The sequence below is a fragment of the Syngnathus floridae genome, chromosome 1 (assembly GCF_059516105.1).
Source record: "Syngnathus floridae isolate MCC-2025c chromosome 1, RoL_Sflo_1.0, whole genome shotgun sequence".
NCBI lineage: Eukaryota > Metazoa > Chordata > Actinopteri > Syngnathiformes > Syngnathidae > Syngnathus > Syngnathus floridae.
In genome coordinates, this window is record NC_142413.1 from 14,506,076 (window position 1) to 14,529,383 (window position 23,308).

The following is a 23,308-nucleotide window of genomic DNA, read 5'->3' on the forward strand; positions in this document are numbered from 1 at the left end:
ACATACACTCACAACCCTGGGAGAGCGATGGACACAGATATTACAAAGAGCATGAGAATGGCGACCTCAAGTGGATAAAACAATAGTGCACCGCACATGCGCATATTTATTTGCATGAAATGTTTATGAATATTAAACAAAATATTCGTCCGTTACGGGGTGGTCTGAAAGGTAAGCCTGTGATAAATGAGTGGTTGTTGTATGTAACTTTTTAATACTATAGTATGTAACAATAGTAAATTGTAGTTTAGCTTTTTTTTTTATGTGCACTAAAGTCTGATTGACACATAATGTTCTTCATTTTCTTTTACATAAAACCAGTGTTAATGTTCAAATCCTGCATTAAATTATAGTGGATTAGGGCTGCAATATTAAATATATTTTTACAGTTTACTTTTTCGGGTGAAAGATTTCTCTCGTTGTTCTTGAAGACTTGGGCTATTTCTGTTCTTCTTTTTTTTTTTTTTAATTGAAGTGCTACGATACTTCGTTTTGACAGTGTGCGAATCACTTATGTGTGTTAATAAGTCACTACGGTGCTTCCGGTTGGCAGTAGAATGAACGTGCAATGGAAAGGCGGACAGAGGCGTCAAGTGTCCAATCTTCCTGTTTGTTCACTTTCTAAGCAGCACTCTGCACTGCGGTTCTTCTCACTTGAGGAGGAGGAAAGCGAAGGCTGTGGATCTGCACTCGTCTTAGAAGCCGAGCTATAAAAACCATTCCAAGGTACTTTTTTTTAAAAAAAAATATTATTCTCAATTTTCTTTCGAGGAGGATAAAAACTTTGACTGTAAACTAAACTGTGATGGCGTAAACTTGACTTTTCGGCAACAGGTGCGTGCACAATTACGTAGAATTAATCCGAGCGAAACCAGTTCTCCTGCGGTGTTTTAAACATTAAGCAACCACGTCTTTGTTTGTGTAAATTCCAGTTTAATGACTTACTGGTTAGAAGTAACGTGACCATGTCGGAGTCTGCATCAGTGGCTATTATTTATTTATTTATTTATTTATTTATTTATTTATTTATTTATTTATTTATTTATTTATTTATTTATTTATTTATGTATTTATTTATTTATTTATTTATTTATTTGGTCATTAATTAATTCGTTTTTTTTATTGAAGTTAAACAATGGTTGCTTATCTCATTTTTAATTATCTACTAAACGTAATATGTCTCTCGCACCTTGAAACAACAATAATCTACTTTGGAAGGATGGAAAAGGAATTTGTAGTTTTTGGGAAGGTAGGGAACTGCGTATGCGCAGTTTCGTTCCTTCCTGGGTAGACAAGTTGCCCTGCAGGTATTGTTCTACTTCTACCTGATGTCCTCTTTGCCTTTCCCTAGGCTTTCAAACAATTTTACACATGCCTTGTAAAAGTAGCTCATTTTGAGGCAATTTAACTTCCATTTCAGGCTGAAAACTTGTTTGTTTTAAATGGCTGCTGATCCCTGTATCTTGAGAGGGTGGGAACCCAAACTGAAAGCCAAGTTGATGTTATTTTTGCCTGCCCTGTGCCAAACAACCTTTCAGCATGGCAGTGCAAAATATCACATCCTAGTTTACTTCCTTTTTAAATCATTTGTCATTTTAAGTAATGCTAGTTAAACCAGAATGTTGTACTGCTGCATCCTGAATCCTGGTCACATGCCACTGAAGAAGCCTCTCCTTGTTATCAATGGAATAGAATTAATCAAATACCAAAACTTAAAGTACTATAGCTATTTGTCAAATGATGCCACAACACCACCCTAAAGAACCTGTCTTTTTTTTTTGTACCTAAGGTTTCAATGTCCCATTACCTGTTTTAATCCATTCCTTCAAGGACTATTATCACGCTAAAACAATGTTTTTTTGTGTTTTTAGCCATCTTATTATACTATTTCCTTGTCAAAACACCCCTCCATTTACTCATTCCAGAGCATTTTTGCTCATACCTCTTATCCAAGCGAGTAGCCCCGCCCGATCCAAGAAAACAACTGGCTCCTCACTTTGTGACATCACAAAATTAAGAGCCACTCCGGAGTACCCCTGCAAACTAAACACACAGCAGGTTTCTCAGAGAAGCTGTCCCTGCAACTTGAACTCCTTCACATGCAGCTGTTATGATATTGGTGCATCAAACAAATTAGCAAAGTTTCCCCATACCTTTGCAACATGCTCATGTACAAGTCATTGCTGTTTGGTGCATTTTTTTTTTTTCTTCAATTTTAATTGTTCTGTTTTGTGTGGACATTGAACACACTTCGAGTCTACTGACGAATGTGTGAGTACAGGAGGCAGGTTTTCAATGTCTTACTGCCAGGTTAGCAAAATACAGTAACTACCAAAATGACTCATATTTCCTAATTCGATTGCCATTGTGCCATTGTACAAAAGCATATACTAGTTCCCTGTATTTTTTTTTCCCAGTATCAAGCTAACTGGATGTGACTGATCTTGTTGACCGAGCAACAGCCACCATGCCTCACTCAATTGACAATATTGACCTGGACTTCCTCTCCGACACCGAGCGGGATTTGATCCTGGAGGTGCTGCGGCGGGATGAGGAGCTCCGGCAGGCCGAGGAGCAGCGCGTTCGGTGAGAAGTTTCCTTATCATGTTTATGTGCCTTTCCCACACCAGCAAGTACTGGCCCTGCTCCTGTCACTTTAGGGCAGCCTGTTTTCCACTAAAATCAGCACAGCGGAAACTATGACGACAATGGCACAACGAATGCATCAAGTCTGAGGGAGAAACACCAAACAATTGAGGAGGATGAGAATTTGCTGTGTTTACTGTTGGATACAGTTGGAGCACTGATTTTATTTCAGAGCGGACAAAGGGTGGTAATAAAAATGGAACCCTGCAGTAAAGTGGAGACTGTGGAGTAGGGATAGAGCCTTAACCCTGCTTTGAATGGCAAACGTCTATGTATAATTACGCTCTGATTTTTTAAAATTATTGTTTAGATGTCCAAACGCAGCTTTAATATTAATAATTATTATTATAATTGCTACTCACAAATTGCTGCTTGACACTATACAAACACAGTAGTGCCTTGCGGTACGAGTATAATTTGTTCCTCGACCATGCTTGTAGCTCTAAAAGTTCTTAGCTCGATAATGTTTGCCTATTGAAATGGATGGAAATCCCATTTATCTGTTCCAGCCCCCCATAAAGCAGCTACCAAACGTTTTGTATTTATTACTAATTTGAAAAAATAGCACCTCTAACATTATGCAGCATAGAAAAATAAAGTAAGGACATAATTAAATTGAATGAAAGGTAATTAAGCAGTTTTTGTCACACCCTCATTCAATTCGATGCACATTGTGCTACTTATTCTGGTGTGCACCGAGGCCACTTGGGGGCAGTAGAAAGCAGCATGCAGTACTCCTGTTGATGATTTTACATTGCTTTTGTTTTGTTTTTTGCTGCCCCATCATACTTTCAACTAGATTGCATTTTGTTCGCCATGTTGTGTCGCAGGAAGCTGAAGGCAGAGTTGCTAGAAATTAAGAGGAAAGGGGCCAAACGAGGCAGCAGGAGATACAGTCAGCGGAGTTGCGCCCGATGCCATGGCTCTATGAGTTTGCTGGTGTTCAATTCTGACCACTGTCAACGCTGCCATCACCTTGTGTGCAGCAAATGCAGAGCCAGCTTCCCCGATGGCTCCTGGCTGTGCAGAGTGTGCATCAAAGAGTCGTAAGGGAATGTTTTTAATTACCCTCATTTAAAACATTTCTTTCTAATAAGAGTAGGCAGCAAAGCTGACAGGAGATCTGTTAGGCTGATAAACTATTTACAAAAGTGCGACTGCAATGTCTTTTTAGCGACCTAAGGAAGACTACAGGTGACTGGTTCTACAATCTGAGGGTCAACCGATTCTCCACCATGCCTGGCCATGAGCTGGTGAGAAGCAGCCTCAGAAAGAGGCCCACGGGTGAGTACAGGAAGAGGAAGTGAGTTCTGACTGTATGACAAGGAATGTAAACAGTGCGCCAAGCCCGGGATGCCAAAAGTAACTGGAATGCTGTCCTAATCAAACAGTAAAAGAGGAAATTGCTCTGCGTGTGATTTACTCACTCTTTTTCTTTTTTTTTTTTAAGCAAAAAAGTATGTGACGATGGGAGATGTTCTACTAAAACATTCGGAATCGGCCCGAGGTCCTCCCGTTCCTGTCCCCCGGCAGAAAGTCAACACCACCAACATCAGGTGCAAAACTATTTCCTCCTTTACATCAAGTATACTATGCACAGACAGTTAAGGATATCAAGGTTTCCGGTGAAACTTTAGTGTAAACCTAATTGCAATATAACCTATACAGGTGAACTTAAAGGGGAGGTCACTCCAAAAATTTCCCTAACAATAATATGTTGTATACAACCTCATTAATGTAAGCACTGCTTTCCTATTAATATTGCGTTTGTACAACATGAATTAGCAAAGGTCACCCTTATTTATAGTAGTGGTAGTGGTCATTTTGGTGCCACTAAACTCATGTTTCACAAGCAGTATTAATCGCGTTAATAAAAAAACAGTAATAATTAGAAGAAAATTTCATCCAATAATTTTGGGGTAATTACAACACCTTTTGCTGACTGGGATGCTGACTAGGAAGTGAGGAGAAAAAGGCTCTGCAGAAGCTGCATACTTGCCTTCGAGTCAACAAAGACCGACAAAGTACAGTGGTGCCAGCCTGAGAGCTTGCGTCACCCGTCACATACTGGAAATATATCAACCATATGTGAAAATACTAATACAAGCAGTGGTTATTTAACGTCAAACTAGCAAATTTATTTGTGGACACTCAGGATTAATGAATTTCACCAAATCACAATCATTTGGCCACAAGGTATACAAAGAATCTGAATAGTGCATCTAGTTAATCAACGGTTTGTTTGTTTGTTTTTTCTTTTTAATCAGAAAAATTTGAAATTGGGGTGTGGGGAATAAAGAACATTTTAAAATTCAAATGTGTATGAACCCTGTAAATATTCACCCAAATGCAAAAAGCAAAATATCCCTAACTTTTTGAGTGGTGTATAATACTTGTACAAACAAACTGTTAGAATTGCAAAAGATTATTTCAATTTTTTGTCTTGTCTCCAGTGAGAACTCAGGCTCAATCAATTCGACGGCGTCTTCTGAAACCAAAGGGGATGAATTTTTCCATCATGGTCCTTCCAGCGAGTACTCTGGCTCTGTTGCTTCAACGGTGTCCTACGAAAGAAAAGGAATTGATGCCCTGTTGAAGTCATTGCAGAATGACACCGAGTCGGCAGAAGTAGCCAGCCTCATGAGCGGCAAAACGGGCACCGAGTCTGGTCGTGTAACCCCAGACCTGCCCAGGTAAAGTCACTGCTGGTGGTGCTGATGTTGGAATGTCAGATAAACTCGGACTATATTAAGTTGTGTGTATTTGGAAACATTTCAAAGTGCTGGATTTATTGTGTCATCCAGAAGAGCGATTCTCCCACCTCATTACAACCAATCCCATGATTCCAGTGTGACTCCACCTGGTAAGACTCTTTTTGTTTTCCCACAACCAGAGTGAATTTAGTTATAAGTCAGCATGTTTATTACAGTCGGTGTCAACGATGGGCTGGATGTTTGCGAGCAGCCTGACCCGGATGAGGTCCCAGGGGAAGTTAAGAGCCAGTTTGTACAAGGTTTGGACTCTCAAGTAAGTACAGTAGTTATGTGTTTCATTAGCACTTAAGGCAGTGCTTCTCAAATAGTGGGGCGGACACTGAGTGTGTATGACTCCACTGAGTGTGTGACTCCAGGGAACAGTCATTAGATTTGATTTCTTTATTCGAAAAACCCATTTGCCCATTTAATGTAATTTACTTGTGGTTTCCAGCAAACCTTAGTCAATAACGATTCCTAAGAATTCATTCTCTTATACCCTTTCCAGGTTTGTGGTGTCTATTTTCAATTCTATAGATGCCGGAATTTCCCATTTTCCCAAAATTATAATTTTTGTTTTTTTAAGATTCAAAGATGATTTATTTATGTCAAACCACAATTTCAATTCGGCCAACTCAGTTGAAATTACTTTTATTAGCTGGTGGAGAGTCTCTCCAGAGCAGAAAACATTTGTGTTATCGATGAAAATAACACTAGAAGCTTTAGATATGTCATTTAAAACCAATATAAATAATTTTGGTCCTAATATCGAACCTTGTGGTACACTAAGTGATATCTAAACGTAATAACCTGTGTTCCCCTATCTCCACAAACTGCTGTCTCGTCTCCATTAAACTTTTCAACCACTGAAACCCTAACCCTATGATTACAATAGGCTCTAATTTTGTTAACAAAATATTTTGGTCTATCGTATCAAAGGCTTTCTTTGAATCTATAAAAATAGCTACTGCAAACATCTTATCAATTGCACTAGTTCTTTCTTCTACCATATCCAATCAAGCCATAGATGTTGAAAAATTTTTATCCATATTGATTATTTGAGTAATTTATATTTATTCAGAAAGCTATACATCCGATCATCAATCAGTGCTATTTTATTGGGATCAAATAAATCTATGTTGTAGTCTCCAAAAATGAAAGTTACCTTTTGTTTGTAAAAATGGCTTCCATCACTTCCTTAAATTCCCTTATGTTGGAGCGAGGAGCTCTATAAATGCTACTCACAATAATGTTTTTTTTTTTGTTTGGTTTTTCCTATAAGCATTTCTATTGTAATACATTCACACATGCCATTAATAGTGGTTGTCATTTCTGTCACAATCTTATATGATATTGTTTTATCTACATGTTCCTCCTCCTTGTTTACTGACTCTATTTATAAAATTCCGATTATATCCCTCCAGCTCAAACTCCAGATCTTTTTCTGGACATAACCAGTGTTTCAGAGAGAGCCTCACAATGAATAGTGTAGATAAATATGCTAGGTAATTCAATATTTTGAAAGTTTGCATATAAACTATGACTAATTGATATGCAACCTTCCAATTGATATTCTTTTTCTAAGGCATATCTCTCACTGCCACTGTCACTTCAAACTGCGTGCACGTTCGGATATTTAAATTAGGATACAATGTTCGGTGTACTTATTACAATTGTGTAGACAAATGGTATGTATAGGAGAGTAGTGGGGTGCAGGATTTTTTCTTCTTCCGGGTGGGGTGGCATAAAAGACATTTGAGAAGCACTGGTTTAAGGAGACATTTTATGATCTTTTTTACTTCCACAATTTAAAATATATCATTAAAACACTTGGGAACTGTGTACAACATGCTTTCATCAAAATAACTCGAGTTATAGTGCCGTTTTCATGCCCTAGTTCTTGTTGTACTGAATCAACCTGTTTTTAGGGGCCAACACTTTGTCACACTTTTCATCATATTTAATGCTGGGCCAATGTTGTTGTACTTTAGTTACCATGACAAGACCAGCACATGAAGGGGAACAACAGAAAGCTCCCATAAATACAAGGGGGCAGCACCTCATACACTATTCCAGCTAGTCCTCTTTTAAACATGATTAGCCGTTTCTGCTTATAGGTCCCAGAAATAAAGCAGGCTAGTCCAAACCCTGAGTTTGATCTTGAGAAACACTTGGAGAAGAGTGTAAAACACATTGAGAATACTCCTGGTAAGCCCAATATTGCCCTGATATTGCTATACAACAATGCAGTAAGAATTTGGTTGTAATTCATGTTTGACAGAATGTGTCAAAGATGAGCTGGGTGTTTATGATCAATTTCACTTATATGAGAGCCTGGATGACTTCAAGAGCCAATTTGTCCAAGATTTGGACACGCATGTAAGTAGAACAGTGATGTACTTCATTAGCGTTAATATTATCACATAGATTGTCTAGTAAAAGCTTCAAATGTTTACTTTGGAACTCAAAGGAACATCTTGGTGACATCTGTTCCACTGCATGAGTAAAATTCTGCTCAAAGCAGGTCACCTTGCTATTGATGCTTTTCAACTGGCAAAATATGGTATACCATTTTGTATACATAGTCAGGCAGACTTCTGGGTGTGTGCAGCTGATGTCATTTGGGTGATCCGTGCAGTGATCACTTTGCTGGTGTTGTCCATTTTTGACTCATAACTAAAGGTGCCTCCTTGAGTAGAGAATGCAGGAAATCCTTGACAGATGCCTTCAATGTGACATTTAAGACATTTTTTAAGATTTTACTTGTACTGTTTTGAAGTAGAAAACCAGTGTGCTGACAATAGAACTGGGAATAATGTTTTCCTTCTCACGCTACTGCTTATAAGGAGCTAACACAGTTACGATGTTGTCACAGAGACTTTATAGGGTTTATTTCTACCTCAGCTTTTCCCATCTACTTTTTGAACGTAAGCCTTTTTTCCTTGTATTGAAGTTACCGGAAATAAAGCAGGCCAGCCCAAGCCCAGAGTTTGATGTTGATGACCTCTTCAAGAAAAACATTGACAATCCTCCTGGTTAGTCTGTTATTGTTGTGCTGTTGTTTTCCCTCACTACAAAGAGAATTTGGTCATAACTCATCATGTTAATTACAGAATGTGTCAATAATGAGGTGGCTGTTTGTGATGAATATCACTTATATGAGACCCTGTTGGACATCGAAAGACAATTTGTCCAAGGTTTGGACACACAAGTAAGTAAGCCCCACCTTCAGGTACTGGCTCGTTCTCATCCAGATGAGCAACCGTGTGTCCCCCCCCCATATACTTTTGGGTCAGTGGTGAATCCTGTTTGCATTTCCATAAAGAGCCCAGAATGTCAGGGCGAAAAAAGCAAGTGTCCATCCCTCAAGGACATTAAAGTATTTTAGATTGAGAAGCTGAACTTCGAGCATCTACACGCTTAGCCGTTTGTCCTTTTAGGTCCCAGAAAAAAAGCAAGCCAGTCCAAGCCCAGAGTTTGATGTTGATGAACTCTTCAAGAAGAGCGTAAAACCTATTGAGAATCCTCCTGGTATGCATTTTGCTGTCCTGCCATTTTTTACCCCCCACAATACATATAGAATTTAGTTGTAACTCATGTTCGTTACAGAATTTGACAAATATCCGCTGGATGTCAGTGAACAAGCTGACTTGCATGAGGTCCCAATGGGTGTCAAGAGACAACTTTCCCGAGGTTTGGAAGCGGAAGTAAGTAAGCCCTTATTGTGGAGCGGTGGCTCGTTCTTCTTTAAGCCACATAAAAACTCCCATGTCAATGGCGAGTTATGCTTCCATGTCAGTCACAGAATGTTGGAGGAAACTGGTGCCCATGAAGCACTTTAAAAATATCCTTGAAGGCAGCACTTCATGCACTTCTCCATGTTTTCCTTTTTGAAAACAATTAGTCGTTTGTCCTTTATAGGTCCCAGAAATAAAGCTGGCAAGCCTAAACCCAGGGCTTGATGTTGAAAACTTCTCCAGGATGAGTGTGAAACACATTGAGAACCCTCCTGGTATGCCTTTTGTCCTGCAAGTTATTCTCCCCACACAAAGTAGAGAGAATTTGGTGATAACTCATATTCGTTACAGAATGTGACAAATATGGGATGGATGTGAGTGATCAACCTGACTCCTATGAAGTCCCAGTTGACAGACAATTTATACAAGATTTTGAAATGCAAGTAAGTAAGCCCTGCTTTTAGGGACCAGCTCTTACTCATGTAAGTGCTCAATTATCTATATCGGTCGCCACAAATACTCCCGTGCCAATGGTGAGTTTTGCTTTCGCGACCATGAAGGAATGTTGGGGGAAAGCTAGTTCCCATAAAGACCATTAAATCTTTTTCCTCAAAGCCAGCACTTCATCTATTATCCCGTCTGCTCCTCTTTGAAAATCATTAGCCATTTGTCCTTAGGTCCCAGAAATAAAGCAGGCCTGTTTAAACCTGGGGTTTAGTGTTGAGAACATCTACAGGATGAGCGTAAAGCACATTGAGAGTCCTCCTGGTAAGCCCCGCATTGTCCTCGTTGTATTTTCCCCCCAATGCAGGGAGAGTTTGGTTGTAACTCATGTTCATGACAGAATGTGTCAAACATGGGCTGGATGTTTGTGAACAGCCTGACTCATATGAGGTCCCAGTCGCTGCCAAAAGACAATTTGTGCATGGTTTGGACATGCAAGTAAGTAGATCTGTAAGTTACTTCTTAATTGACTGGTGGGACCTTCAACTTTGCTTTTTTGTTCAACCTATCTTTGGTGAGATCTTTCCCATTACTTGAGTAGCCAGCCATTCTGCTTAAAGTGACTAATCACTCTTAATGCTATTCCATTAGTAAAAGCAGGTACGGAGGAGGAGGTGTCTCTCCTACCTGGTTAGTGGTGCTTCTAGGGATCCTGAGCTGATGTCATTTGCGGGAGCCTCTGAACAGTGTCCATTTTGCTGCTGCTATTAATTTGCTTGCTGCCCTCTGTCTCCTCTTAAGAAGTAAAGGCCAAGAAAGCCTGATCTTCTTCTGACCGATCCATTCAAAGCTGCATTGTTTTTGCACTTTTTCCTGGTTTTATTTTGAAGTAGAAAACCAGCTTCTCCCAAAGCAAGACAAGGCCTGCTGAACTGAGGCAGTGCTCTTCAATGGAAAAGCCAGGTTTACGCAATGTTGTGGTGTTTGGGTTTGGTGATAATTCTGGGAATGGTATTTTTCTGTGACGCTTATTGGAGCTAGGACTGTCAAAATGCTGTCAAATAGACGTGTTTGTTTCTGCCTCAGCTTTCTCCATCTACCTCGCTTCGAGCCTGACTAGCCTTTTGTCCTTGTACTGAAGGTCCCAGAAATAAAGCGGGACAGTTCAAGCTCAGATTTTGATGTTGACAAGCTCTTCAGGAAGAGCGTCAGGAATGCTGAGAATCCTCCTGGTTAGTCACTTATGTCCTGCTGTTGTTTTCCCACAAAGCTGAGTGTATTTGGTTATAACATATTGTATGAATTACAGAGCATGTCAATTGTGAGCTGGATGATCAATCGCAATTATATCAAAACCTGGCGGACACTCAGAGCCAGTTTGTTCAAGGTTTGACCATAAAAGTAAGTCAGCCTTGTTTTTAGGGGAAGGTTCTCTTTTTAATGCAAGTCAGTGATTGTGTTTTCCAAAAAGAGGCAGAACTTCAAGCACTATTCTATCTACTCCTCTTTGAACATGATTAGTTGTGTGTGTCCTTATAGGTCACAGAAATAAGGCAGGTCAGTCCAAGCCCAGAGTTTGATGTTGAGAACCTTTTGGAGAAGCACGTTACAAACACTGAGAATCCTCCTGGTAAGCCCCATACTGTTCTGACATAGCCTTTCCCCACAAAGCAAAAAGAATTTGATTGTAGTTCATGCTCATGACAGAATGTGTCAAATATGGGCCGGACGTTTGTGGTCAACCTGACTCTTGTGCAATCCCCGTGCCTGCCCCGAGACAACTTGCACAAGGTTTGAGCAAGCAAGTAAGTAGATCAGTAATGTGTGTTCATAGATTTGGTACTATGCAGTGGAAAAGAATGTGTGTGCGCGTTTGGCCCTCACTCTTTTGGGTATAAGGAGATAAAACTGTCATGGAGCTGTCAAGTAGACGTTGGTCCGTTTTTATCTCTGCTTTCTCCATTTACACTTTCTTGAACATGACTAGCCGTGTATGTTCTTTTAGGTCCCAGAAATGAAACGTGCCAGTTCAAACCCAGAGCTTGATGGTGACAAGCTCTTCAAGAAGAGCGTCACAAGTAATGAGAATCCTCGTCGTATGACCCCTGTTGTCCTGTAATTTGTTTTCCCACACCGCAGAGCGAATTTAGTCATAATTCATGTTTATTACAGAAAGTGTCAAATGCGGGCTGGATATTTGTGATCAACCTGACACGTTTGAAATCCTAAGAGACGTAGAGAGCCAATCTGTCCAAAGTTTGGACACACAAGTAAGTCGGACAGTAGGTGACATTTTAATGCGTGTTTCCACAATATGAAACAGTTCCCAGGTGTTTTAATAACATGTTAGTTCTATTCTTTAAATAAATTACCTCAAGGCTTTGAAAAATTGGTGCACTTCATCCAGTTTTTAAGATTTCCATCACCTCTGCCATGCTGTTTGTGTAATTGGCAACTTGTGGTTTGTTAACCAGCCCAACAATTCGCGATGCCTTTTTTGCCTGTGTATGCTGCAATAGGCCCCAGAAAAAAAGCCAGTGTCTCCCAGCCCAGAGTTGGACGTTCAGAGACTTTTCAAGAAGAGCATCAGTCGTATTCAAAATCCTCCTGGTAAGCATCTTCTTGTCAGTTTTGCTCTTTTGTAGTCGGTTAGTTCAAGAGTAATGCTCTATGCGTTGATGACAGAACACCTATCAACGCTTGATTTGCGTGAGAATCAGGACATGTTGACCGTACCGATGGGAAACAGGAGCCAATCTGTGCCAGAGTTAGACATGCAAGTGAGTATTTTCATCAAACGCTAATGTTTAATGTAAAAGAAGAAAAGTGTGGTCAAGTACCTTATCAAACGAACCTCAATCTGCATAGTAATGTGGTTGTTTATACTTGCAGGATGATGAAGACGAGGACATTGACAGCTTGGTTAACTTTCATAGAAATTCGATGGTCAGCTCTGCAAGTTCAATGGTAATTTTTTTTCTCATATTTTAATGTAAGCTTTTGAACTGTTCTGCTAGGAACTGTGATGTTTTTGGGTGCTTTTGGTATGATGGTGCCAAAGTCCCGCGAGTAGTCATCGTTGCCAGGAAGTAAAGTGTCATTTGGGCTGTCAAGCACCCCCACCTCACCCAAACCCGCACTTCTAGGCACAACTGTATGTTGAAGGGATGCATCTGAACTCAGAAACTAACATCTTTGGATGTCGAGGAGAAACTAACTTTGCTCTGAGTTGTTGTTGGAAATTACTTTTAGGGTTTTACTCTGGGGGCATTTTTCCTCCATGACCCTTTTATTTTTAATGGTAATGTTGTAAGATGAGTTTCAATTGCCAATGTTTCATGATCATATGTTGTGGTATATTTGAAGTTTGCACTATTAATGAGTAGTTGGTGCCTGAAGACATGAAAGTTTTGATCAGAAATCGCCCAATAAAAGCTTTTTCTTCACAGAGCATGACGAGTATTTACAGTGACTCTGGAGACGGTTACAGCGTGGACGTGAGAGGGGAGGTGGTCTTCTCCATGTTCTACGATGACTCCAGCCAGAGTCTGCAGGTTTTAATCAAGGAGTGCCGCAAGCTGGCCTGCGGCGATAGCTTACGGCAGTTTTCCAACCCGTAAATATCACTTTTTCATTTCACTCCGCGAGCGCGACCATTGTACTGTTTGTGTTCAATATTTGCGAATGTATGCACCTTCCCTCTTATGTACACATTTTGCTACTTTGTGTTCAAGTGTGCTGCATGGGAAATTTAATGTCAACAAACACGTCCGCAAATCGAGTCATGTGAGAGATTTGCAAGGAGAAAACAGAGTTATTGCTTCATTTTTTTTTTTCAGTTACGTCAAATGTTACCTCCTCCCGGACAAATCTCGTCAGAGCAAAAGGAAGACAACAATCAAGAGGCACACCTGTAACCCGGTCTACGAAGAAACATTCAAGGTACTCTTGAGACAAACGCGTCCTGTTCCTTAGATTTCATTGACACTTGGTCTGGCTTGCATGCGACTCGGCATCAACACACCCAGTGAGGCCTTTAGGATGACTATTGATTTATGGTAGCGCTTGTCAATGTTGACTCTGTTCCTGATTTGCAGTGGTGGGGGGAGGGGGGGCATCTGTTTCAATTGCACCATACGTATAACCCAAGTGCTACCTCCCTCGCACCACTATATCATGGCCTAAATAATCCGCCCACACTGTAATGCAGCCATCTTTGGTGAAATATGTCAATATCTGTCAGATTTTTTTTTTTTAATCGTACTTGTATAGTGCATTTTTTGCGGCCGTGCTGGAGCCTATCCCAGCAGTCATGGGCAGTAAGCGGGGGACACCTTGAACTGGTTGCCAGCCAATCGCAGGGCACACAGAGACGAACAACCATCCGCACTCGCACTCACACCTAGGGGCAATTTGGAGTGCTAGTCGGCCTACCAAGCATGTTTTTTGGGGATGTGTACTCATTTGTCCTATTGTCTCCTTCCTGTTTAGTACTCCATTCGCCGCAATCAGCTGTTAACTCGGAGCATGCTGATATCGGTGTGGCATCACGGCCACCTCGGCAGCAACCCTTTCTTAGGAGAGGTGGAGATCGCTCTGGACTGCTATGACCTGGACTCCCCACAGGAAGAATGCATGGCCCTCATGACTAAAGTAAATTATTTCAGTAAACAGCATTTTATCACCTTGTAAAATTTGATGTCATGTCATTTCTATCACCATCAAATTTGATGCTGTGTCAAAAAGTGCAGTGTTAAAAGGATTTGACATCACAATTAACAGTACCTGTATATCCGTCTCAGGTGGCCCGGGGAGGCACAGCAGAACTAGCAAGACATTGGCCATTCAATTCATTCTGTGTGGCAAACTGTTTAATCCTTTTTAAAGGGGATGTCAACAAAAACACAAGTAGATGTTGCTGATTAATTCCTATTCCACAAATGCAATATTAATCAGAATGTTGCGTTCCAATTGGGAGCAGCATAGAATGTATTGTAAAGAAAATTTTGATTTGACCTTCCCTTTAACTTTCATTACAGTACTTGCTATTTAATTGTCATGCTCGTGATTTTTTTTTCCAAATGCAAACACAAATGTAGTGTTATTTTACCTCATTTGAATACAATGCCATTTCCGTTTATTTCAATTACGAGCGTGGTTATGGAATGGGAGTCGTTCCTCAAATCACCACCGTATTAAAAATTTCTCATCAAACTGTATTAGTTTGAAAACATCTCCAGTGTGTCTGAAAATACGAATAAAATCTACACACCATGAACATAATACATTTAACATTCTCCATTCAAGGCTCCGTGCTGCGTACCAACATCGGCGTTCACCCAATCCAAAGGAGAGCTGGTAATCTCCTTGAAGTATGTCTCACCAAAAGGCCCTCCACTACAGAAATTCAAAGGTAAAGCTACAGTACGAGGAGATCTGATTTATAGCCGCACTTTGCTGATGTGAAATTAAAAATTCTGTCTCTTCCTCCAGGCAAAAAGGTAGTTGAGGTGAAAGGTGGGGAGCTCCACATCCTGATTAAGGAGGCAAAGAATTTGATGGCCATGAAGGGAGGAGGCATGTCTGATAGCTTTGTGAAAGGGTAAGACGGAAACAAAACTCCAAGGCGTTCTATGGTTAAAACTCTTTTTGAAGATCCTTTTCACTGTGATTTCACAGCTACTTGTTTCCATCCAAGTCCAAGACCAACAAGAGAAAGACGCCCGTCGTGAAGAAGAACTTGAATCCTCACTATGGCCACACATTTGTGTACAAGGAGCTATCGCTGGAGCAACTGAGGACCATGTGTCTGGAACTTACCGTGTGGGACAGAGAAGCCATGTTGAGCAATGAATTCCTTGGAGGAGTGCGCCTCAGCTCCGGTGAAGGTAAAACACTTAAATCATTATGCAGAATGATAAACAGTTTAATTTCTTTTCTTTTTTTTAATCATATAATCACTCTTGTTTTGTATCCATCCATCAATTTTTTTAACTTACTTACATAACTATGCTCAGGTGAGTTGCGCTTCCTGTGGTGCTTTGCTCCCATCCTGTGGCAGCATTTCAATTTATTTTCGCGGTTGTATCATGGGAATTGACGCCATGCAAAAACATTTCTACATTATTCACTTTATTGAGAAGCACCTGTAGATACACTACAGTACTTTAAAGTACATTTCAGTATGGTCTTAAAATGCAGTAATGTGCTCCATTTTAGGCACTGTCAAAATTGGAAATGAGGAAGTGTTGATGGATTCAGTTGGAGAAGAGGTCAGTCTGTGGCAGAAAATGATGCAGTACCCAGACTCTTGGGCAGAGGGCACCCTTCCATTGCGCACCACCATGAAAAAGAAGGGCAAATGAGGACGCCTGGTTCTTTTTTGGAGGGCCGGGGAGGGCGATGGCTCAAGTTTTGACATGATTTTTGATGAATAATGTGCCAAAGAATGCTCAAATGATGGAGTTTATTTCGAAACACTCACACTTGGTTTTCAGCACAGCTACACAGCACAGAAATAGCGTCAGTCATGATGCAAAGTATATTGAGATATACATCCATGTCCAACAAATTGTTGTTTTTGAAATGTTTTATAGCTTTATCACTGTCTTAGCAAATGTATTTGTAGAGGGTCTATGAAGTCTTTGTTGCAGATGACATTTTTTACTTCCATAGTTACCTCAAAGTTGCCTCAACTATGCTCTTCTGACAATAAATATTGATTTAAAATTACAGTTTGTTTCATTTTACACCATCGTATCACACCCAACCACGATGCATTAAGAAAAATCTATTTAAAACAGCAATTAAATCACAATTCTTTTGTTTTTAACAAAGTTATGACATTTAATGGAATTTTCTCTTTGAAAACGTTGCTTTTGTGCGCAGCCTCAGAGCCTTTGCATGTGATCGTAAATACCTGTTAATTCTAATGGATTGATGACGCTATGCGGCGGTGCCCAAGGCCGAAGTCTCTGACCAACTATAACGTGAGCAATTGTAGATTAATAGGAATGCAGCTCAATGTTAAACTGTTTCTTAACAAAATTCTCTAAATTAAAAAAACTGTGTTGCATTGAAATTATTGATGAATGTAACTGTAAATGTAGTGTTACTTTTACTGTACTATGTTTCTAATGTGTGTGTATATATCTATATATAAAAAAAAATTGTCTGTTGTGTGGAAAAACAATGGAGCACAAACACATACTACATACGCGTGTGTGTATGCGCGCGCGCATGCTTATGCGTGTGTATGACAATATGACAATGTGTTTTGTGCTCCATTGATTTTTCAAGTAGCCTCTACTGGTGATCAGCAGAAACACTCAAGCGTGGGAGGTTTGTGCACCTTTCCTCCTGCGTCCGTCTGGGCTTTCTTGGCCCTTATTATGTCACCTTGTCCCTCTCCCACTCTGTTTATTATGTATTTTATGACTCGCATAAGTCCCTGTGGAGATCCAGCTTCTCCCTCTCCTCTTCATCCAGCAAGAAGCTGTCAATGTAAGAGAAGAGCTCCTCGGACGCCATGGGGGTGATGAAGCGCTCCCGATCCTGCCCGAGCTTGTCCACCAGCACCATGCTGAAATGTTGCCTGGAGATTCGGAATGTGAGCCTGTTTGGGAAATCGTTAAAATCCAGTTGAGATCCCCTATTAGGTATGCGCTGAGTCAGATGTGGGATTCATGTGTGCGAGTGTGACTTGTGAGGGAACTCAATGAAAGCATTTTCCAGTCTGGAAAACTGAGCATTTACACAAATTGGACTGCCCGTTGGAAAATATATGTATATATAGTTGCCTCTACTTAGATGACTGAGTGTCTGTCTGGTGTGATTCTGTTCATAGTTTTTGCTCTGTTACAGAATTATGTAACTTAATAGGAAGTCTATGTCTTTGTATATAGTATGTATATGTTGATAAAATAAGTTCAGTGCAATGACTAATGGGTTGATTTGTGATTTGCTAATGTCTGAACTGGACGGGCAGGGCACTGACAATGAGTTTTGTTCAGTTGTTGAATGTCAAGACTGGGACACCTTGACAATTTACAACCTATTTGTATTGTATCTCAGCGTTTGAGTGTGAAGGCACTTCCCGAGTCAAGAGTTGGTGGAAATCACTGAAAATATCTCTCAACATCACCTCAGTTCCTCAACAACTAGCGAGGTCAAGTTGTGATCCTTGATGCGTCCTATCTCACGCGGGGGCGAGTCCAGCAGCTCGATGAGCGTCACATGGCGCAGTTGTAATCCGCAGTCTGCTTTCTGGGGGTGGGACGAAAGCAGAGAGATTCTTGACCGCCTTTGTGGGGGGCTTTCAAGTTGTTCAAAGTTCTCCTCACTTGTATCATAATGTTCTGCAGCTGGTAGTCTGTGTCGGTTATGTCGGGCGCAGACAGGATGAGAAGTCGCCTCTTCTGGAAAAATTGATGTAGCAGAGCCGACACCGTTTGCACATTTGACTCGATCTCCATGGCTACAACACACAAATCACTGTCACCAAGATAGTGGCCACAGTGAGACGACATACGTATTTTGTCTGCTTTCTACCAGTGGGTATTTCTTTATTTAAATGACCCATCTATTTAAATGGGGTCACTTTCGTATTGATTAGGGTCAATCCTGATTCTAATATTTGGCAGAAAAAAAATCTTCAACATAATCGGCCCGTTGATTCAAAACTTATTTAATGAATAAAACGTCTTTTTTTTTATTCAACACTTACTACAAAGATAATTACAGGCAGGTTGTGGCTAACTACACTCGGGTGTGGCTATGAGATTTATATAATGTTTAGCCACATCGGCTAAGAGGTTTCATAACCCAGGGCTAATATTGACAAATAAAATGGTGTATTGAATTTTATTTAATTTTATTTTGTCAAGCTGTTGCACGAAATAAAATCATGACTCCAGCAACAGTTTTTTAAGAAGACTATAAATCTACCCAAAAAAAATTCTAATCTCAATCAGGATGATTTGATTTTGTGGAACCACTTGGACGCTATTTCTGAATGTAATAATTCCCACTAGTTTGTATTTCATACTCACGAACGCACTCCACAGGTCCATCACTCCAGGTGCGGTCTTGCTGGCAAACCCGACTGGATACGCCATTGCGCTCGTACCCGCCATCGCAGTGGTACTCGCAGACGGCGCCGTAATTGGTGGCATCGGAGGAGCAGGTGAGGGAACCGTGCAAAGGCGGAGACAATGCAGAGCACCTCCTCACTGGGAGGAAAAAAAGAGTAGTGTGGTGTTATTCAATGATTCACAACCACTGAGTCACCAAAATGATCCAATTACACTTAATTTGTCCCAAATTATTAACTCACTACAAATGTATCTTTTGGTCACCTATCTCAATGACATATTCATTACAGGCAGAACATGCTCCAAGTATCTGCTCACCTTCAACACGGACGATAAATTTGCAGGCAGCTCTGTTTCTGGCTTGATCGTACACTTTATAGCGAATGATATTGGCTCCCTCGTTAAAGTCGGTGCCGGGCTGCTGGCCAACTAGAATCACACTACAAAGACAAGAAAGTCGAACATGTCTTTCCATTTGAAACAAGAGAATGGTCCTCAAGTTAATCAGAGACATACTCAAGTGTTTTATCAGCTGTGTCTGTGGCAACCGGTGCATCCCAAGTTACTCTGGCAGTCAGTTTACCAGGTTCTGCCACCCTGATTTTGGATAGCGGACACCTGATTTTTGGAGCTTCTGTATCTGAAATCAGTTGGAGACCCACAACACATTTTATGGAAAACTGATCTTTCATTGTAGACAAATACAGCAATCCCTCGTTTTTTGCGAGGGTTACAATCTAGACCACCGCCGTGACCAAGTTTGCTAAATAGTGACCACATGATTTGTATATTTTAAAGTTTTCATAAAACCAAAACTATATATATACATCTGAGGTCCAAGCATTAGTTTTGTGTGGACCGCCAGTTGCCCATCCCAGTCCTAGCATTTAAAAACAAATAGTGGATGAGGTTATGATTAATGTGTGTGTGTGTGTGTGTGTGTGTTGGGTATATACGCAAGGACATATTTTTCTTACATTTAACAGGGCAAGTGATGAGTAAATGTATTTATACTTTATTTAGTTAGAACAATAGTCTAGGCTCCTTGGCTTCAGAACCACTACTTTAAGGAAACATGAAGCTGAAGAGACCACAGCTTTGGATTCCATTAGCAGCATGAGAGAAAATATGTTTACTTTGGTGAAAGTGAACCCCGGGAGAGCTGTGCTTGTGAAAAAAAAAACCAAAAAAACACGCAAGTCAGCAAAGCAGATGTGCCGAGTTTAGCTCCATTTTACGACTGCAGTTTGAAGCTATCAAATGTAAGGAAATTCTTCATCACTGCGTTTTTTTTTCAATGTATGACTTCTGGTGACTGTACTTAAGCAGAATTTTCAGTTATCAGTACTTAAGTACCGTATTTCATTTTAGAATGACTCTGGACCCTTTAAGATTTTTAGCGCTTGGTTTTGATCGGTGTGCACCGCAGGGAATTCTATCCTCGTAGCCTTGTGTTATACACACAAAAATGAGTATGTTGATGGTGTGCTGCTCTGCCAAGTGCAGTGTGAAAAGGTCTTTACTGCTGAAATGATTAATTGAATACATAACTTGAAATAATTTGCTTCCTTATAATAATTACTTGTGTAATTGTGGTGCCTGTAAAACGTGATCACACAGTCAAAATTCCGTGTTCAATTAATTGAGGGTTTGATGCATGATATTTTCATATTTATGAGTGAACTACAATAACATCCACCGCACATATTAGCGCACCACAGAAACTGTCTGCCCTAATGACCTATACCACAACTAAGACCTGCGCCAAGCTGGTCTAAAGTATAGTCGTCTTTCGTCACCAAAATCTCAGTTGTGCTCGGTCTTTTTTTACGTAAGTATACGTACCTCTACTTAAGCACAGAGTGCAAGCACCTCTGAAGCGTACCTATGCATAGGGGCTGTGCCCCGCTCCAGGTCCCCCCGTGCAGACACGTGCGTGTGTACTCCCCCTCAATGTGATAGCCGGGTTTACAGGTGAAGTCACATCTGGAGTCCACCACAAAGCCCTGAGTGCACGTGTATCTGCCGTGCGGAATGAGGGGCAACACACTGCATCGCATCTCTGCAAGAAAAAAATCAAGATCAACTTGATACTCGGATGGAATGATTGTGTCCATTCTACGGTTCCCTCCAATAATATTGGAAAGGGAAGGTCAATTCTTTTGTTTCTGCTGTATACGGAAGACAGTTTCAGATCAAACATGTTTTACAGTAAGAAAAGCCATCTACAGTAGATGGGTAAAACACCTCTAGACATAACACCATTCTTTGTTTTTGAAACATCATTGCAAAGATTTCAGGAATCTGGAACCCAAATGTCTTCAGCATGCCACAAAAAGAAAGGGACTGACCTTGGCATTCCAATTGTTTTGGAGGGGACTGTGCGTATAAACATGGTGTTGATGCTTGATGATCATCTCCATTTTTAAGTGCTTTGCAACCATTTTGGAGCATCTGTATGCAATTACAACCCCAAACCTTTTATGGCGGGGCATCAATTATGAATTTGTAGGCTCCATCATGAATGACGAGCATTTGCTTTATACTTAATTACTGTAATATCTCCGCCTGTGGGAAAGCAGAGCTACAATCTCCAATTAACTTGTCGTCCCCCAAGACGAACTGTGACGTCTGTTAACAGCAACTTCCACTCACTGCGGCAGAGGGCGACCCCTGACCAGCGACGGTTGGCGAGGCACTGGATGGAGCTCTGACCAATCAGGCGGTAGCCTCGATCGCAGCTCATGGTGCAGCGGGTGCCCTGGGTGGTCCGGTATGCGCGACCTTGTGGGGAATGGCAGGACAGCTCCCCGTTGACGAGACGTGGAGAGTGACACCAGTGAAGTTCTGATGGAAAGAACATTTGTAACGTATGTACGGTATGTGTAATAAAGGCCAGGGACAGGATTACGTACGTAGATTACATCATGTATTTTCTGGCCGTTATACGGGCATTTATCATGCCAATAATTCCTAGAAACTTGAAGCTGGTTTGCATAGCAGTTTGAAGATCCTCGGTTGTCAAAAGAGCAGACTGAGAGGAAACGTAAGAGCCATCTGCACCGAGAGCAGCACATCACCCACAGCCACCCGGGCGCCGCCATAGTACCCAGAGAAGGTGCAGGGCGAATATCCAACCCTCGCCGAGCCACACAGGGCCACAAAACTTGATCAAAATGTAAACATACATAATATGAATAATATTAATATCAAATAAATATAAAAAAAAAAAAAATATTAGTATCCACTAAAAGCTCAACTAAAAAGTTCGGTCTTGAGCCTGCTCTTAAAAACATTACCGTTCTCTGTGGCCCTGCCAGAAAGACACGTTGCCGTGGGTGTGTGTCCTAACTCTAGGAATGACTAAGACCCCCACATTTGTAATGAACACATCTACTTGTATATTGTTAGTGTATTATAATACTGGTACACTGTGATTTTGATCTTTAGAGATAAGTCTGGCCCATTTGTGCGTTATTGCCATACATACTGGTGTAGAGATGAAGCTCATCATCTTCCTCTGCAACATCATCATAGCCACCATCCTCTATGGTCGCACACACAGCTGGAACAAGGAAAAAAGAAACGCATAAAGAAAAGGAACAAAACTCCTTTAAAATGGGAATAGATGTAGAAACAGTTAAGATGATACTGAGGAATCTCAGCAACACAAGCTTCCTTTAGCAGGAGCTTAACATTACAGCATTCACACATTGAAAAAAAATTGAGTGATATATACTTGAGCGGGGAAAAAACATTTTTGGGTAATCATTTTCACTGGTTCATTTATAATTAATTATGACATGCTGGGGAATCCCAAATGTTGTTTTCCTGAAGTGTGAGTAAGGTCTAAATTTTAACCACATCTGTATCTAATGCATATCTTATTACTGAATACCGCAACAAAAAAACAAAAAAAAGCTGACTGGCTTATCGAGGGAGACAATGCTAGACCTTATTCACAAGCACATAAATAAACTATCCATTATTATCATCATGAGAGCTTCACGGACTCACCTGAGAGAAGTAAAGAGAACAAAAAGAACACCAGTGGTCGAGTCATAGTCAAACCTTTGGACGGGAAAAAAGGATGACACTGCTGGGAGGAAAAACGTTGTGCGCAGCTTCGCGTTGGCTGGAGTCTAACTCCCAACAATGTTAAACTTTGCAAAACCTTGACAAGTGACACTCGAACGAATTTTAAAAACCCTCACTGGTTTGTTTCCGGTGAAAAATAAGCTTTTCTGTCTTCTCGGGAGTGCTCAGCCGAAAAGCTCCTTGTTACTTCAGTGACGAGTACAAATCCACTAGGAGGGGCTGTTGTCTCGTGTCAGTCAAGACGTTCCAGCGCGTCGATAAGACAAAAAGTGATTCTTAAAATAATTAATGCTCCTCTGTGCGTTAATTGTCAAATATACATTTTCTCTCAATAATTTACGGAATTACTGTGTTTCAGTCGAGTAATTATGTGACAGTCACGCGAAACTATAGCGAAGATTTAACAAAAAGTTTGAGAACTTTCATAATAAAAAACAGAAAGATTGCTCATTTTCAGTATGTTTTTTGGGATATTTTCATTGATAATACAACTGAATTGATTTCAGAATTTATCATTTTCTAAGGAATCCCTCAATAC

The 23,308-nt window shown here is 40.6% G+C and overlaps 2 protein-coding genes across 12 annotated transcripts; one reads left to right on the plus strand and one right to left on the minus strand.

The window, feature by feature from the left end:
* The first annotated feature begins 544 nt into the window (after positions 1–544).
* sytl4 (synaptotagmin-like 4) lies at positions 545–16,312 on the plus strand. 11 transcript variants are annotated; one of them, XM_088373878.1, is made up of 34 exons: positions 545–726; positions 2,418–2,586; positions 3,477–3,692; positions 3,821–3,930; positions 4,097–4,202; positions 5,100–5,339; positions 5,427–5,509; positions 5,576–5,673; positions 7,517–7,607; positions 7,681–7,778; positions 8,353–8,434; positions 8,513–8,610; positions 8,840–8,930; positions 9,009–9,106; positions 9,321–9,411; positions 9,488–9,579; positions 9,814–9,904; positions 9,981–10,078; positions 10,722–10,812; positions 10,890–10,981; positions 11,120–11,210; positions 11,288–11,385; positions 11,586–11,658; positions 11,753–11,850; positions 12,100–12,190; positions 12,266–12,360; positions 12,473–12,547; positions 13,030–13,196; positions 13,420–13,522; positions 14,072–14,233; positions 14,888–14,993; positions 15,074–15,182; positions 15,260–15,468; positions 15,800–16,312. In XM_088373878.1, exons 2-34 carry the CDS (start codon positions 2,468–2,470, stop codon positions 15,943–15,945), a joined length of 3,708 nt encoding a protein of 1,235 aa, XP_088230004.1. In that variant the 5' UTR covers positions 545–726; positions 2,418–2,467; the 3' UTR covers positions 15,946–16,312. The 11 variants fall into 11 exon arrangements, with proteins under 11 accessions (XP_088230004.1, XP_088230011.1, XP_088230021.1 ...); XM_088373885.1 differs by having other exon boundaries at positions 2,425–2,586; XM_088373895.1 differs by having other exon boundaries at positions 546–726; positions 5,451–5,509.
* srpx2 (sushi-repeat containing protein X-linked 2) lies at positions 16,030–23,028 on the minus strand. The gene is made up of 10 exons (XM_088373971.1): positions 22,690–23,028; positions 22,163–22,237; positions 21,328–21,519; positions 20,558–20,734; positions 19,189–19,312; positions 18,991–19,112; positions 18,631–18,810; positions 17,923–18,056; positions 17,724–17,845; positions 16,030–17,195 (listed from the first exon to the last, which is right to left on the minus strand). The coding sequence occupies exons 1-10, from the start codon at positions 22,733–22,735 to the stop codon at positions 17,012–17,014; spliced, it is 1,356 nt and encodes a 451-aa protein (XP_088230097.1). The 5' UTR covers positions 22,736–23,028; the 3' UTR covers positions 16,030–17,011.
* Positions 23,029–23,308: the final 280 nt, after the last annotated feature.

Excerpts from the sequence above, each read along its gene's own strand:
- srpx2 (XM_088373971.1), bottom strand. The coding sequence starts at position 22,735 with ATGACTCGACCACTGGTGTTCTTTTTGTTCTCTTTACTTCTCTCAG. Across the intron at positions 17,846-17,922 it reads TGCAGAACATTATGATACAA|AAAGCAGACTGCGGATTACA; the intron begins GTGAGGAGAACT and ends TCCCACCCCCAG. Across the intron at positions 17,196-17,723 it reads CTAGTTGTTGAGGAACTGAG|GCTCACATTCCGAATCTCCA; the intron begins GTGATGTTGAGA and ends TTTCCCAAACAG.
- sytl4 (XM_088373878.1), top strand. The coding sequence starts at position 2,468 with ATGCCTCACTCAATTGACAATATTGACCTGGACTTCCTCTCCGACACC. Across the intron at positions 2,587-3,476 it reads GCCGAGGAGCAGCGCGTTCG|GAAGCTGAAGGCAGAGTTGC; the intron begins GTGAGAAGTTTC and ends GTTGTGTCGCAG. Across the intron at positions 10,079-10,721 it reads TGCATGGTTTGGACATGCAA|GTCCCAGAAATAAAGCGGGA; the intron begins GTAAGTAGATCT and ends CTTGTACTGAAG.